General features: G+C 38.4%; 1 protein-coding gene across 2 annotated transcripts in view; it reads left to right on the forward strand.

The window, feature by feature from the left end:
* Nucleotides 1-14,956, forward strand: part of ssbp4 (single stranded DNA binding protein 4) — a 101,496-nt gene that overhangs the window by 73,399 nt on the left and 13,141 nt on the right. For both annotated transcript variants that reach the window (XM_055048376.1, XM_055048369.1), the window contains exon 5: nt 982-1,071. In XM_055048376.1, the coding sequence (XP_054904351.1) occupies nt 982-1,071 (90 nt within the window). The remainder of the gene's footprint in view (nt 1-981; nt 1,072-14,956) is intronic.

Raw genomic sequence — 14,956 nt, forward strand, 5'->3', positions numbered from 1 at the left:
TCAGAAAATGTAAAGTTTGCATGGAGAGTAATGAAAACAATCAACATAGTTTGCCCAAAATTTGTCTCTCGGGGAAACTTTTTGTTCCTTTCTGACCCCAACAAAACATTAAGCCATGACAGGACTGAATACCAAAGGTCAGTATTACCATCTCAAAAGGAAATCAGAGCATCTAGTGTCATGACTGTCTTTTTTATTCCTGCTCAACATCATTGGAATTGAGAAATAGTGCCAGAAAGTGGTCATTGCATTGAATATGATGACATATACATTAATGCATTCTACTGGTACTTTGGGTGATAGAACAGTGGAAAGTAGTTCTTAATTGGGAAAATGAATGAAACATTATCTTGATTTGTAATTTTTGATTCATTTAAATAAGAAAAGTGTTGCGTGCAGCTGTAATGCCCACATCAAATGTAGTTTTTTGGGGTAAATCTCTCTAACAGCTTCATCTAGAGAAACCTGGGATAAGTCCTCAGATTGGATTGAGTGAACCTATTCTTTCAAGTCTTACTTCCAATTCCTTGTTTGATTCAGAACTTGAATTTGATTTACTTTTATACTAACATGTTTTGATCTGAAACATTTCATTGTAGCTCTGGTTTTAAGTTCACCTTCTGCTGGAAGGTGAAGTCTAAAGTCTTTTGACGTTGCAGTGGTGACAGTGTCTTTCTTCTGGTTTCTTCTGATTTGTGCTCTAAGTTACTCAGTTTTAAAAGACAGATTGAACGCTACTTGTTTTGCGGCCTCTATGATATAATGTTTTCAGAGCACCAACTAATAATATTTCAGATCACTTGTCACCAGATTTGGAGCTTTGTTTGTTTTACTGTGCCAACAGTTTGACTTTTTCTCACTTTCTGATAATTTAGGCAATTCCAAGAATATTTTAACACCTTCCTTCAGCCACTTTGTGTTGCTCTATTTAACAAGAATAGTGAGAAGAAGAAAAAAGTATTTTCTTTTGTGTCTTTTCAGAGTGCGGCCGCTGCTCCCAGTCCAGTGATGGGTAACATGCCACCCAATGACGGTATGCCAGGAGGACCCATGCCCCCTGGCTTCTTTCAAGTAAGAATCTGTCCTGAGGTCTCACCTCTCTACCCGCTGTTCAAAAATTGCTATTCATCTAACACACACCTTAAACACACCCTTCCCCCCCACTTAGCCTAAGTTTAGCCCATCCTTCTGTCTCCTCCTCCTTTTTTAGCCTCTTTAGCCACCCTAATCCCTGTCCAGATGCGTTCCCTTCTCTGTCCTGCAAATGTCCCATATGTTCTTCGTTTGTCAAGCTGCTATCCCCTGGTTTTCTCACTGAGTTTTATTTCTCTGTAGAGTTTGCTTCAATACAGTTTCTATTTTCAGAATGAACTTGTAGTTATTTATTTGGGAGGAGCAGATAAACCTGTTACTACTCTTGTTTGTTTCACAAATTCTCCAAAATGACAGCTTTCAGAAGCTGGTGAGGTCATTCCACATCTGTGTTTTATTCCTTTTCTCATTTTCTTCTTTTCAGTCATTAATTAAACTAGTAGTATGGGGTAAGATTTAATGAATTGCTTCAAATAAGGTCCATGTTATTTAGAAAAAGGAGGTCAGTCACAGCTAAACTTGCACAGAAATTTATCTGAATGAAACCTTTGTAATAACAAGGTGACACACTTCTTCCACTCTTTTGCAAAAGCTTTTGATAAGTGGTCTTAAACAAACCTTTGTCTACCCAAATTCAACCAGCTGTTGTTTAACGACTTGGAGGTGAACGGAAACCTAAAAAACCTGTCGTCTCAACAATAGTTCCTTTTTTGCAGGCCGTAGTTAAAATACAAAGATGTGGACCAGGTAGAATTCGTCTTACTTTTTGTGGAAGCTGTAATTAAGTATTAAGCTTCTTCCTTACTTGTCCAGATTCAGATGGCTGCCATGTTGTAAGTGAAATCCCAGAATTTTCACAAAAATGTCTGAAACTTTTGATTTGCATTTAGCTTTTTCGAAGCTAAATGCTTTGAAAAAGCATTTAGCTTTTAAAGGTTCCCACACACATTTAAAACATTTGATCGTATTGGACTTTTGCGATTTCTGATTTCTCATTTGTTTAAGCCTTGACACCCTGACGATTTCTCTTTAAGAACTAGAATAAAAGAAGATACAAGTATAGCATTCAAAGTATGATCTTCTAGCATTCTGACCTGGGTGGTCATTACTTATTTATATTGAAAGTGGAAGCATTTATGTAAGTCACTGTTAAAGACTTTAATATTTCAAAACAAAGACTGAAATATGTGAAGTTTAGGTTTTAAACTGGCATAAGCATCTTATATTAGCAAGTAATGCAGCTAACATGGCTGGCAGAGCCAAAATCACACAGTCTGACTGTATTCTTAGAAAATGTAGCTAAGGTGAGATTTCCTAAAGTCTGCCAAAGTTTCTGAATCCAATCTGGTCCATCATGAGCTTAACGGGATAAATATAGAGAAACCTGGCTAGACTCGTTCAACCTTCCCATTATCCATTGAAAGTCATGCTCTCTCTCACTAGTTAAAAGGAACAACAGTTCTTGACAATTTTCCTTTCTACATGGCTGCTTGCATCTCTGTGCTTCATCGAGCTTCATTTAAACAACTGATAGTGGCAAACTATGAGTCTTTTTTGTCCCTCGGTTACTGTGTCCACCCAGAAGAGTGTTAATGTCAGCAGTGTCATTAACACTGCTGACATTGTTAATGTTAGGGAGAGTGGGCAGTCACAAAGAGATTGGATATTTAAGTTTTCAGCTGCCCAGTCACCAGTTCATGCAGGATCAAACTGAAAAACAGCTGATCCCAGTCACCAGTCAATTTCTCAGTTCGTCTTTTTATGTGTTTGGCCTAAACGTGTTGCACAAATTTCCCCTTACTTGGTTTAATGTTTGTGAGACAATAGGAGCTTTTGTCTTTTTTCCTTTTTGTGGATTAGCAGCTCATTTTGCATTGCACAGCCTTGTGTGTGTGTGTGTTCAAAATGTGCTGCACACACACATTTTGCACACATAAATGATTTTGCATTTATGCGTGCGTGCGTGTGCTTGTGCGTATGTGAATGTTAATGATGTATGAGTTGTGAGCAGGACACCGAGAAAGCTATCTGATGGTGTTGCGTGAGTGACATTGCTTTCCAAAAATAGACGCTGCGCGCGTGGCAGACAGACAGATAGACGGGCAGGGAGAGTGGGCAGAAGGGTACAAGGAGAAGAGAGAGGGAATGAAAGGATGAATAGATATATTTACTTCCCTTCCTAATCTCTTCCTCTATCTGCTTAGCTCGGTTATCGTGTTCTAGGGGGGGGGGGACAAGAAATTGAAGTGTAAATGGCACAGATAAAGTGTTCGTTGAAAACATCCATAAAGCACGCAGTATATCAGTGTCTTGTTCACATTACATCATTTTCCTTGAGCACTACACCTTGCTCTCTGCTCCGGCGGTCATTCGCTAGCGGACAAATGGCTGCGGACCAATCTGAAAGTGCAGCCTACTGAGTTTTCTGCAACTCATTCATTCATTCAAATGAAGGGGGAAGCAGATTCTTCCCTCCCACATATTGTGGAGGTTTTCCTCACACTCCCATCGCTCCTCCTGAGCCACTCTGCAGATACAGGCGCTTGACTGTCGATCTAGAATTGTGAATGGATTATATGCCGTAAACTGAATTTCCTGCTGCTTTAGTCATTTCTGAGCTGAACTTGGGGTCAGTTTTCCTCTCCCTCTCCCCCGTCTCTCTCTCTCTGTATGCCTGCCATCCTTCTCCATGACATTTCCACACTCCCTCTATTCCTCCTTGTCTTTGAAATTATTATTTTTTTCTCAAGCTGCCTCAGGGACGTGTGCAAACTCACCAGCATCTGTGGTTGTGCTGCTCATGTATGATCTGTCCATGTGTGCATGTTGCAAATATTTGTCGGACTGATGCGATGATTAGCATAGTGTGAAATAAGAGCCAAAGAAAAGGAATAAACAGGAAAGTGAAGGTGAGACAGTTTACTTTAAAACTTATGGAAGTGGTTCATCATTTCTGCCGTAGAGTTTGTTATGACTACATGCTGTAGTTTTGACAATAAACTAAAAGATGAAGTCACTGAGCTGGTGCAAAACAAAATGCCTTTGAGGCAAATTGCATAGGTGGTAGGAAATGGCCATAAAAGTCAAGTCAAGTTTATTTGCATAGCACATTTCAGCAAGTAGGCAGCTGAGAAGAAAGTCTGGGCAAAGTACAGAATGCCCTAATTTGATACCCTGCATTTAGTTTGCTACAATTATGTTTGACTTGATTTCAATTCAAAAAGTCAGTATTGTGTGGCTCTTTGAAATCAGTTATGACCAATAATCAATACTGTGCTGTTCACATGCCCAGCTGATTTAGTCCACCTCATCTCATCAGACATATTTCTTCTGTTTTGGTTGCATGACCATGGTCGGTTAATTCCACTTAATTGACTCAGGAATGAGTTTTAACTCATTTGTAGATTTGAAATTTACTAAGTACAACTTCAGAAACCTAATTTGAACACCCTGTAGCTTGATCAATGAATATCAAAGAATAACACTATTATGAACAACTCCTTATATTGTATATTATTTAGGGCTTAAGATGAAGCTAAAAGTAGTCTTGGTTTAGAAAGGAAAACAGAGGAATCAATGGCAAAGAATACATGCTGTATAAGTTGTAGATTAAGACTGCCATCCTCAATTGTCAATGTCCAGTCCTGAGGCATCATGGCCCTCAGGGGAAGACAAGAAAAAGCACAGGGGACTATGGAAGGTTGATGGGTGACAAAGTTAATGAAAGACATGACAGCAAAAAGTAGCAGAGGGCACTCGGGTCTTAAAAATAAAAGCTAAGCTGTGCTTTATAGACAGATGTCTTTGCAAAAGTCCTGAATTGTCTCTTTATTTGTTTATCCTTTCCTACTAAGGAGGAACTTTGGTTTTGATTCAATTTCTCATTTTTGCTGCAATATGAGTGAAATGCGTCTTTAAAGAGGCTGCTGTTAAAACCATTTTATATACAGTTGAAACCAAACATTTGCATACACTGTATAAAAAAGCATAGATTAATTTTCTCTGTCTGACGTTATGTCAGACTAACTCTTCCCTCCTTTTGGTTAGTTGGGATTTATGAAATCTTTCCAATTTGCTAATTCCCAGAAAAATGGTAATGATTTTCTTCAAGTCAAAAGTTTCCAACTGAACTATTTGAAAGTCCAAACGATGATGTCATGTCTTTGTAAGGTTTTGATCGGATGAGTCACAACTTTTGCATTAAGTAGAGACACACAAATGGATATGTTTTTTGGTGTGAAGTAGCTTGGAACATTAGGAAGAAAATTCTGGCACAATTAGGCACAAACGGGTCCAAATTAGTCACAAACTGGCTAAAATTGAGTAAAATCAGTGTTTTAAAGTGGCCATCAAAATGCCTTGTTCTCACTTTTATAGAAAGTTCATGGGCATGGCTGAAAAAGTCTTGGTAGTAAAGCAACCTTGAAACCTGACTCAGTTATACGAGTTATGTCAGGAGGGACAGATCAAAGATCCAGAAAGCTATTGTGAGAAGCTTGATGAAGAAAACCCAAAACACTTGAAATGAGTCAAACTGATCAAAAGGCAGTTCTAGGTAATAATCAGACAAACTTCTGAATTTGAGGGAAGTAATACAAAATCATTTATGTGAGGGGTCTTCTCGTGTCTTTTGCCCCATTTTGCTTATTTTAGGAGCTTGTGCTCTCTTGAACGTACATTTAGTAAAATGGCCCCTCATGTTCAAAGAAGGTTAAAAATGAGGGGTCATTTATAACTTTTGCATTAAAAGTTATATTCCAGTTAAAGTTACCTATTTTTTCCTAAACATATTCAATGTGCAACATCCCAATGATGTTTTAAATGAAGCCTGTAAACCTGTTGGAGCAGGGCAAAGCTATCAACTATTTAAACCACAGTAGCCTCAGAACCCAAAACATTAAAGACAAATACTAAATCTCAGTATTAGTTTGAAGCCATTGTTGCAGCTCTGCTGGAAAACTCTTTGTTTAGAACCTGAATATCTTCTGAACTTTAAACTTCAGTATGTTGGAGTATAACCAGCTCTCTATAACTGAATTTAGATGCCTCTTTTGTTCTTCGACTGCAGGAGCACTTGCACTCAAAGTTTTAAAAAAAAAAAGACAAATAAAGATAAGAATTCATTGGCATGTCTTCTCACTTCTGCCTGAAATAAAGCCAGCGAGAAGAGGATCCATCTTTTACTCTTATCATCGGTGCTTATCCTTGAGAAGACGGCAACAAAAATGATATCTAATGATTCTCTGGATGACAGTCCTAAAAATAAAAATACCCCTGCTCCATCAGAAGTTTCCCTCGTTCGCTGTTTGTTGTCGCTTCTCCAGCAGTAGCTCAGAACTGCTGATAAGTCACTGCAGTTAAACAGCGTTTTGACTGTAGCCTCTGACTCCCACTGTGCATGTGTCATCTCTATCAGCACACTGTGTCCGACGCACTGGGGTTTATCAGTTTGGAGACAGGTGTAGGAAATCTCTCCGAGCACACCCCGATGCACACCGCCACACGTTCTGGTAAAACTGTAGGTGTTCTGAGCGATCTGAAAAAAGATCACTGTTTTATTACAATTTTTAATAACTAAGTGGGCCAAGCCACATTAAGGGAAAGCAACATTTAGCTGCCTGTTACTTTGTCCGCTTTCTTGGTCTAATCTTATATTCATTTTCCATTTTCAGTGACTAAAATAAGTATCAAGTTTTTACCATTTGTAAAAGGCTTTATTATGTTTTTAAACAGCTAAGACCAACATTATTCTCACCCATGGCAGATTTAAGTCGAAGGTAAACCTGCACACAGCCAACGTCTGAAAGAGACTCTTTAAAGTAGGTAAAGATTTGAATGATGGCATTGCGGCCTTCCAAGCTGGAAGACCCGTAGTTCATCACCAAATACAATTAAAAACATCGACAAAGGTGGTCGGCAAAAATTTCTCCTTGATATACCAATTGGAATATAATCTGATAACATTTGTATTTTTTTTCTTTGTTTGTTTTGTTTTGTTTTTCATGCTAAATCATCGCCCGACAATCTCGGGCAGAAGATTTTATTTTGCTGTGCAACCTATGAGTGCCCTCTATCGTACAAAAAATTAATAGCTGAATTAATCAGAAATTGATATCTTAAGGACGCCGGATTGAGCTGCTTCAAGCATTTTGCATGCCAGACTTGTAAATCTTCTTTAGTGCAGACAGAGCGTCTGCATACCAAAGCATAAAGTGAATCATTGGTCCTACATTTGTGTGGCACTGACATTAATTCCATATCAATGGAAAAACCAAAATAATCTTAATAGCTGGAGACCAAATTAATAATTACTTGAGACCCCTTGATCTATCAAGGGGTCTTCCAGTCCAAAGAGGCTTAGATCTGTCGAATTTTAAATTAATATCTTGCTTCAATCCACTTGGGTAAAATATTTAGGTCATTAGCAGAACACTACAAAAGTTGATTGCATGCTGAGGAATTGCATTGGATCATAGTTGGATCAGGGTCTAAAAGTTGCAGAGTATTGGCCCCCGGAGGACTGGAGTCTGGGATTCCTGCGTTACAATATCAAAGTTAGGTTGTAGAAAGGCAACATAGTTCACTAAATCTACATATTTTTGAAAGACAAGAGAAATTTAAGAACGACATGCTGAAGTGTGATGGGAGGACAAGGCTTCCTGTGATCTGTTTTAAAGTCAGGAAATTGAAATTGTGTAGCTGATTGTGGAAATATTAAACAGCCTAAACCACACAAATTAATGGAGTCTTAGGAGAAGTCTCAGCTACTGAACATGGAAAGGAGGTGCACATTCTCGCCTTCTGCAGGTCCCTGGACAGCGTGCACCCTGTCCAGGGAGACTTCTCTGGACATGCACTGTGGAAATAAGGGTATTCATAATATTATTATTAATAATAAGATATTAGTAAAAGTGTAGCTGAGATAAAGGCAGAGATTTTATTGCAAATCTAAGTGAGTGAAGACTTTCTCAGATTTACAAGATCTAAAATCAAATTAAGACTTGTGATCTTCAGTTTGTTGGTGGGACATATGTCCACAGGTTTTTAAGAGTCCAGGCTACCAGCGAAATGTCTTCTGTTTCTCTCTCTGTCCTGTTTGTCTAAAAATAAAGCTCATTAACAAAAAAAAATCTGTCCTAATGAGCTGTATTTCAATCCAGATTTTAAATATTCTGGCCCTTGAAAACATAAGCAGGTTTGTAAATGAAGCGGCTTCATCGAGAATTTGGCTACATTGAAATATCGTTTATGCAAGCACAGGAAATCAAAGTGATGCAAATTAGCTGGCAGAGACGAGATTGCTACCCCTACATCATGATGCAAGCTTGCTTAATGACAAGTGACGTCACCTGTAAACGTTTACCTTCTTTGGAAATTTCTCTCTTTATAGAGATGTGATTGATGAACGTCAAATAGTTCATGTTGGAGCTGTAACTTTAACTCTGAATTTTAAAATAAATTAATAACATGCAACAGTTTGTGCATGGTAAATTAACACCACACACAATATTGGATATTTTCTTGCATTTGGAAGTTGATAGTCCTACAAGAGTGAAATGCAAACAATAGATGACCGTCTGGGTAGAATCTTGTTTTTACTGCCACAAATCCTGTTTGGCTTGGCTGCATGCAGAGTTTTTGTATCACAGCGTTGCAACATTTATTTGATACCGAAATCAAACACAACCTTCAACAGAACCATCTGCATGAAACCTCTTGTTGTGTAAAGATTTTTTTTTTAAATATATATAAGGGTAAATGTGAATTGTTTGATTTATCAGTGTTTGTTGTTGTCCAGCTCCAGAATCAATGAATTAAGTCAACTACGGTGTGAATACAGCTTAACACCTCTGCACAGTAGTGCTTATATAAATCATTTGGCGTCATCCTAACATGTTTAAATGTCTGTCACTGTTGCATGTCTCTCCTCGGGGATAAAACTCCCTCCTCCTATACCGGCGGGATGGCGTATTCCTGCCTATGGTATATTCCATGAGCAAAGCAGGAGAGCTAAAGCTACCACAGCTTCTCTCTCTGGAATGTTAGCAAGGAATGACAATGAGAGTGCATTCAGTGCACGTGTGTGTCTGTGTGTGTGTGTGTGTGTGTGTGTGTGTGGTGCTGTTCCTCCTGGCTTTGTTTGTTGTGTTCAATGATGCAGGCTGCTTTGTGCTCTCTGTCTGTATGTGTGCGTGTGTTTCAGTGTGTGTGTGTGTGGGGGAGAGCTATAGTTTGACGGCAGCTACACACTGCCCTCCAGTGTTTGCTGCTTTAAACGAAAAGAAAAAGAAGCTGGTGTTTCTCATCTCTTCCTCTCTTTCTCTCTCTCTCTCTGTTAGTGGTCCATCAGGGGCAGCGGTGTGGGTCTTCCTTAAGCCGAAATGAGTGGTGGGGAGGCGAGGGAGTCTTGTGTTGATGGGTTTGTGGTGCTGTGCCAAGCTGTTATCTCCTTAGCCGGGTAGAAAATGATTTTATTAATTGCTTCATTTAACGCTCCCCGTGTCCCCCCCTCCTTTTCCCCTTCTCTCCCACAAACACACACAAATAACATCACACAAGGGCTCGCATGCTTACACACGCACGCATGAGGAAAAAACTACTTTTAAAAGTGGCCCTGTGTACACCTCTGTGATGGCTGAAATGTTCCTTCTCTGCGGGGACCTGCGGAGGGAACAGTGGGGCTGTAAAGGCCATATGCTGGCCCATTCAGATGTAATAGCAGGAAAACCTGGGGAGGCTCAGCCGAAGGAGCCGCTCTCCATTTATGGCACATCATACACAGATCTGTGCATGTTCGAATTTGTTTGCATCAGAGAAAATGTGTGGAAACGTGTGAAAAAAAAAGAAAACATTCAAAACTTTTGAAGATAATATTCAGGTTGTTGATGTCTTCCAGTAAAATATGTTCAAAGAAAGATACTGAAAAAAAACCTACTGTGTGTGTGTGTGGGTTGATGATGTAACGAAAGACGCAAGAATCAAGATGATCCGCTGGGATTTGTAAAGATTATAGTGGACAAGTGATTCCATATAAATTCCACAGAAGGATCTGATGTGTTTGAGTTGGACTGCATTCAGTTTTATGTGTATGATTTTTCAGTGGATACAGTCGTGGACGATAACACGAACATACTTAGGTTTTTAGGCTTTTAGACTTAAAGAATCTGTTTTACATTAAACTTTTCAATCATATTTTTTTGTTCTGGTGCTAATTTGCCAATAATAAAATAAGAGAAGAGACCAGTTGGACTACAAGTGGCTGAAATTCATACTAGTTTAATTCTTTGTAAGAACTTCTCTGTTTCTGACTGCAATCCCCCCAAAAAACACAAATGGTACTCAAGAGTTTTGACTAGATACTTCTTGCCTCGTGTGATGTCACCAGAGGCACATTTGATTGGAGGCTTGTTTTGAGAGGGTAGATCTGAAATCGTGTGAACATTGACTTACAAAAGTAAAAAGTAAAACGCAATGTTCTCGAGGTGATCAAATATGTCCAAAATAAGTTTTATTGATTTTACAGAAAAGCCTTGCTGGCAGCTTTAAATGTGGTGAGTTTAGGCATAGGTCAAAGTTCATGGCTGGCATTGGGTTGAGCCGTTCTGTGCTTATGCTTAATGTCAGGGATGAGCAAAGCCACTGCGACATCCAACTAAGTGACTAAAACTCAGCTGTGCATGTGTGCTTGTGTGCAAAGGAGAACCAGACTGCCGCAGCTGGGTCAGTGCAGTCGACGGACCCCCGCGGGTGCGTCTTGTTAGACACACACACACACATACAGCCTGACTTGGCAACAACAATAACCTCTGAGGTCAGTCGGAGCCAGCGCTGCATTAGCCTCAGTGTGAACCTGCTGAGAGACAGAGTGAGCCAGTACAGCTGGTGTTAACCACCCAAAACACACACGCACACAGAGCAGCAGAAAACACTGGCTCTGATACAAATGTCAGTACTGTGCCAACACATCCAGAATACGCTGTATGTACAACTAAGTAAACATTTCCAGAGCGTCAAATAAATAATTGACAAGCCGCACATTGTGTGACTTGTTAAGAAGTGGCTTTAGTGACGACTTGACTGCTTCTCAGATAAGCCTCTTTCACTGCGAGGAGATAAACAGAATTAATGCATAAAGAAAAGTGTTTCTTGAAGGATAGGAAGCACCTCTCTCAGCAACCGCGCATCCAATCTCAACGCTGTGGCGTCGCCTTGAGACGAGCATGGCGAGATGTCGCTTGTTTAAGGCTGTCAGTCAGCCGCGTTTAGTTTCCCGCTGTAGCGTCAACCGCGGGTTCCTCCAGCCATGCCACCATGGCTCTTACTCTGGGTGGGAGGCACTAAGAAACTGAGAGGAGTTATGCAAAACTATGTCTCATGTCATACAAAAGAAAAATAAATTTAAAAAGAAGCTTGTCTACGTAAAACAGAAGTAAGTATAATTTACTGAGAGATGCATTTGGGTTACATCATCAGCAGTTCTGAAGTTATGCTAAAAAAAGCAGACAGGGTTTACCCCAGTGCATTATAAGCCTGGCGGGCCACCAGGCTTTTCTTGTGCCCTCACTACGCTAATCAAAGCTTACTTTGTCAGGTTTCTTTTTAAAATGTTTGAATTTTTTTTAAGACCTTGCAGATGATATTCAGGTATTTGTCTTCCAAACTTTCAATAACACATCATTGACAAGTGACATTTTCAAATTTCCTGTCAACTTTAAACATTTCTTAACTCAAAAACACAATGGACCGCTGGATGAATGACTGCCCTGGCATCAAATCACCGCACTTAGCAAGATTTCTGGGGGGGACCCTGACAGAATGTCCTCATTTGAAACTCCTGTATTTAATTTTCTACAATTGTGTTTGACTTGTCTTTAACGTGAAAAGCCATTATTCTTTTTTCATACCTCTGCTAGGCCTGTTTGTTTCGTCCCTCCTCAGACATCTTCTGTTTTGTTCCAGTTCATTGATTCAGACTCATGAATGAATCTTAACTCACCTGTTGAATTGAAATGTATCAATTACAACTTCCAAAAATAAACTTGATCACCTTTTAGCCTGTTGGTGGATATATCATACAATAATGCAATCCTTCACAGCTTCTCATATCATATGTGTAAGGTTCAGCAAAAAGCTAAAAAAGTGGCCTTTATATTGGAAGGAAAACAAAGGAAAAGCAACAAATTAATACTTAATGCTTAATTAATACTTAATATTAATAATAAAAATGTGTACTTTTCATTATTCTATTAGATGAACTCATTGCATAAAGCACATTCAGCGTTGAGAAGAAAAAACATCTTGATAGTCCTTCAAAAAGGAATCATAATGGTCCTTTAAGCCCCTCCTTATGATCAAACCTGTATGTTACCTTAAAGCAGAGGATAAAACACACTTTGGTTCTGCATCACTTTAATCAGTAGTTGTTGTTTTTTTCTTTTTGTTAGACTTTGTAGAGTCAGTCTACAAAGTGGGAGCTGTTTTTTTACAGTATTGTGCCTTTAGTGCAGTGTTGCAGAATGATTTGACCCATTTTCCTCTATTTCCTCTGTTATGTTTGATTTGGATTGAAATGTGTTTCTATATCAAATGAATCTGACTCACCAAAAAAGTCTTAGTTTGCCACCTAATTCTGTATTTGGACAAATATTAAACCTGCTTGGATCAAATGTACCTTAAGGTGAAATTGGCAGATGATCTCTGTGTTAGAAAAGGCATTGAAATATCCTTTGGCCACATTAACGCAACCGAACACTGATTACAGCACTGAAGAATTGATCTGACCTCATACTGGCTATTAATAATTCCTGTACATCAGAATTACTGTGGTCCTTTGTAAATGTCAGTGACAAATCTTATTATGCACACTCCCTGTTGGGCTAATAGGTTAGATATGATAGTTGTCTGGTAATTACAGGCTACATATGTAAATTGGACATGCAGTGACTGTGGGGCAGAAACAAAATCACAGCTATTGAGCAAATCTTACTGGAAGAATCCCTCTCAAAATCACTGAATTAATATTTCTGTTAATGTATGCCATCTTAAAATGGGCCAAAACTTGGGATTATAAATGTTTAGATAATAAAATTAAGCAGACGGAGAAATTACTCCTACATCCTGGGATGTTATGTTTATGTGTTTAGTTTTTTGAGTGTGCTTTCTCAGTTTCTCAAGTTAGAAACAAAGAAACTAAGAATAAAATGTAACAGAATAAAATGTATTCTGCTAATACATTTTATTTAGCGTCCTTGTTTTCTTTCAGTCAATCTTACATCTGCTTCCAAACCTGTGTTTAGTTTCTGATTGTCACACATGTTCTCCCTCCAGTTGCATTTCATTTACCTTGTTAGATCTGGGAATGATGTCACATCAGTCTAAATTATTTCCCAGCTGCACGTCTGAAAAGCTGTGGGAACCATTCTGAGGCTTTTATGTATTCATACACTGGAGCAACATGTTCCCTAACAAAGCTTACACAGTATTATAATACATGTGTTTGATGTAATGAGATACAGATTGTTAATGGTTGAATTAAAGCTGTAGTTTATTTCTTCAGCTACCTTCACTTTGATTGTATGACAGCCACGTTGGCTATTAAAGTTGTAGTTTTTTGTTTTATTCTTTGTTTCTGAGCATTTTTTTTAGTTGATTTTTTTCTTGGAGCTTTATTCAAACATCTTGTTACTACCATAGTCTCTGTTTTCTACTGTTTTTTTTTCTCAGATTTCTACGAGTTACGCTTCTTTTTGCAACTCACATAGGAAACACTTGTGCTTTACCACATTTATTAATTATGCTAAGTTTGTATGTATATCTGGACTTAACTTTTTCCTTTTATTCTTGACATAGAAAAAGCAAATATGCCTTTTGTCCATTCTAGAGTTCTGTATAAATGTTCTAAGTTTTATCAGATTTAATTAGATTTTAATCCAATCACAGGTGTACAAAACTATACAACAGACTCCAGCATGATTCCAATTATTACATAAAGAGGAAGCCAAAATGAAAAAAGTACGATTGTGACTATTTAAATCGCTGAGATGCTTGGATCTAACCTACAACCGATGTCTGTATCCAAAAACTTCAGCCAATAAAGCACTGACTTATGAATTGGTGGAACAATTGTGGCTCAGTCGTCTGGTCACTGCAGTTGGTCTGTTTTGCAGCTCACATTTTGTCTTGATATAGTGGGACAAACACAGCATGAATAATGAGGGCTGCATTTGTCTCAGGGGAAATTCTGCTTCTGCTCATGTTGTACTGAACAACCGAAGGTCCTACAGCTTAATACAGCTTTTGTTGTTTTAAGATTTCTGTTGGTATCTTTGAGTAAATAATATCCCCTGTGTTGAATGTTTGTGTTCCTGCAAACATGTAGCCTTATTAAGTTTCAAAAGCCTCTAAATAGGAGTAAAAAAGACATCTCTCCTAGCTTTCACTGTATTGGATTTCAGACAAATATATAACAGTGGAATGTTGTTCTATGAACTTGTTTTATGCTATTCAATGTAGTTCTCACATGGTGAGAATACAAATGTTATTTTTAACAGTAAATCATCCTGAACACACCTGAAGTATTCAGTGCAAAGGTGATCACTCCTGCTGAGCCTTTTCACATGTTGTGACTTTAAAAGCAAAAAACTTCAGTTTATTTGTTTTTATTTTTTGTTGTGACTTTAAAAGCAAAAACTTCAGTTTATTTGTTTTTATTTTTTTAGATTGTAGGCAATAGACCAACCCAAAGTGGGGCAAAATTGTAAAGGTTACAATATTTTTATTGTCATTATTTATGCATAATTTGCCTGCATTTGCATTCACCTCCTTTTACTCTAATCTCCCCAAATAAAATCCTGTGCAACCACTT

The sequence above is a fragment of the Poeciliopsis prolifica genome, unplaced genomic scaffold (assembly GCF_027474105.1).
Source record: "Poeciliopsis prolifica strain line A6 unplaced genomic scaffold, Auburn_PproV2 SCAFFOLD002, whole genome shotgun sequence".
NCBI classification, from domain to species: domain Eukaryota; kingdom Metazoa; phylum Chordata; class Actinopteri; order Cyprinodontiformes; family Poeciliidae; genus Poeciliopsis; species Poeciliopsis prolifica.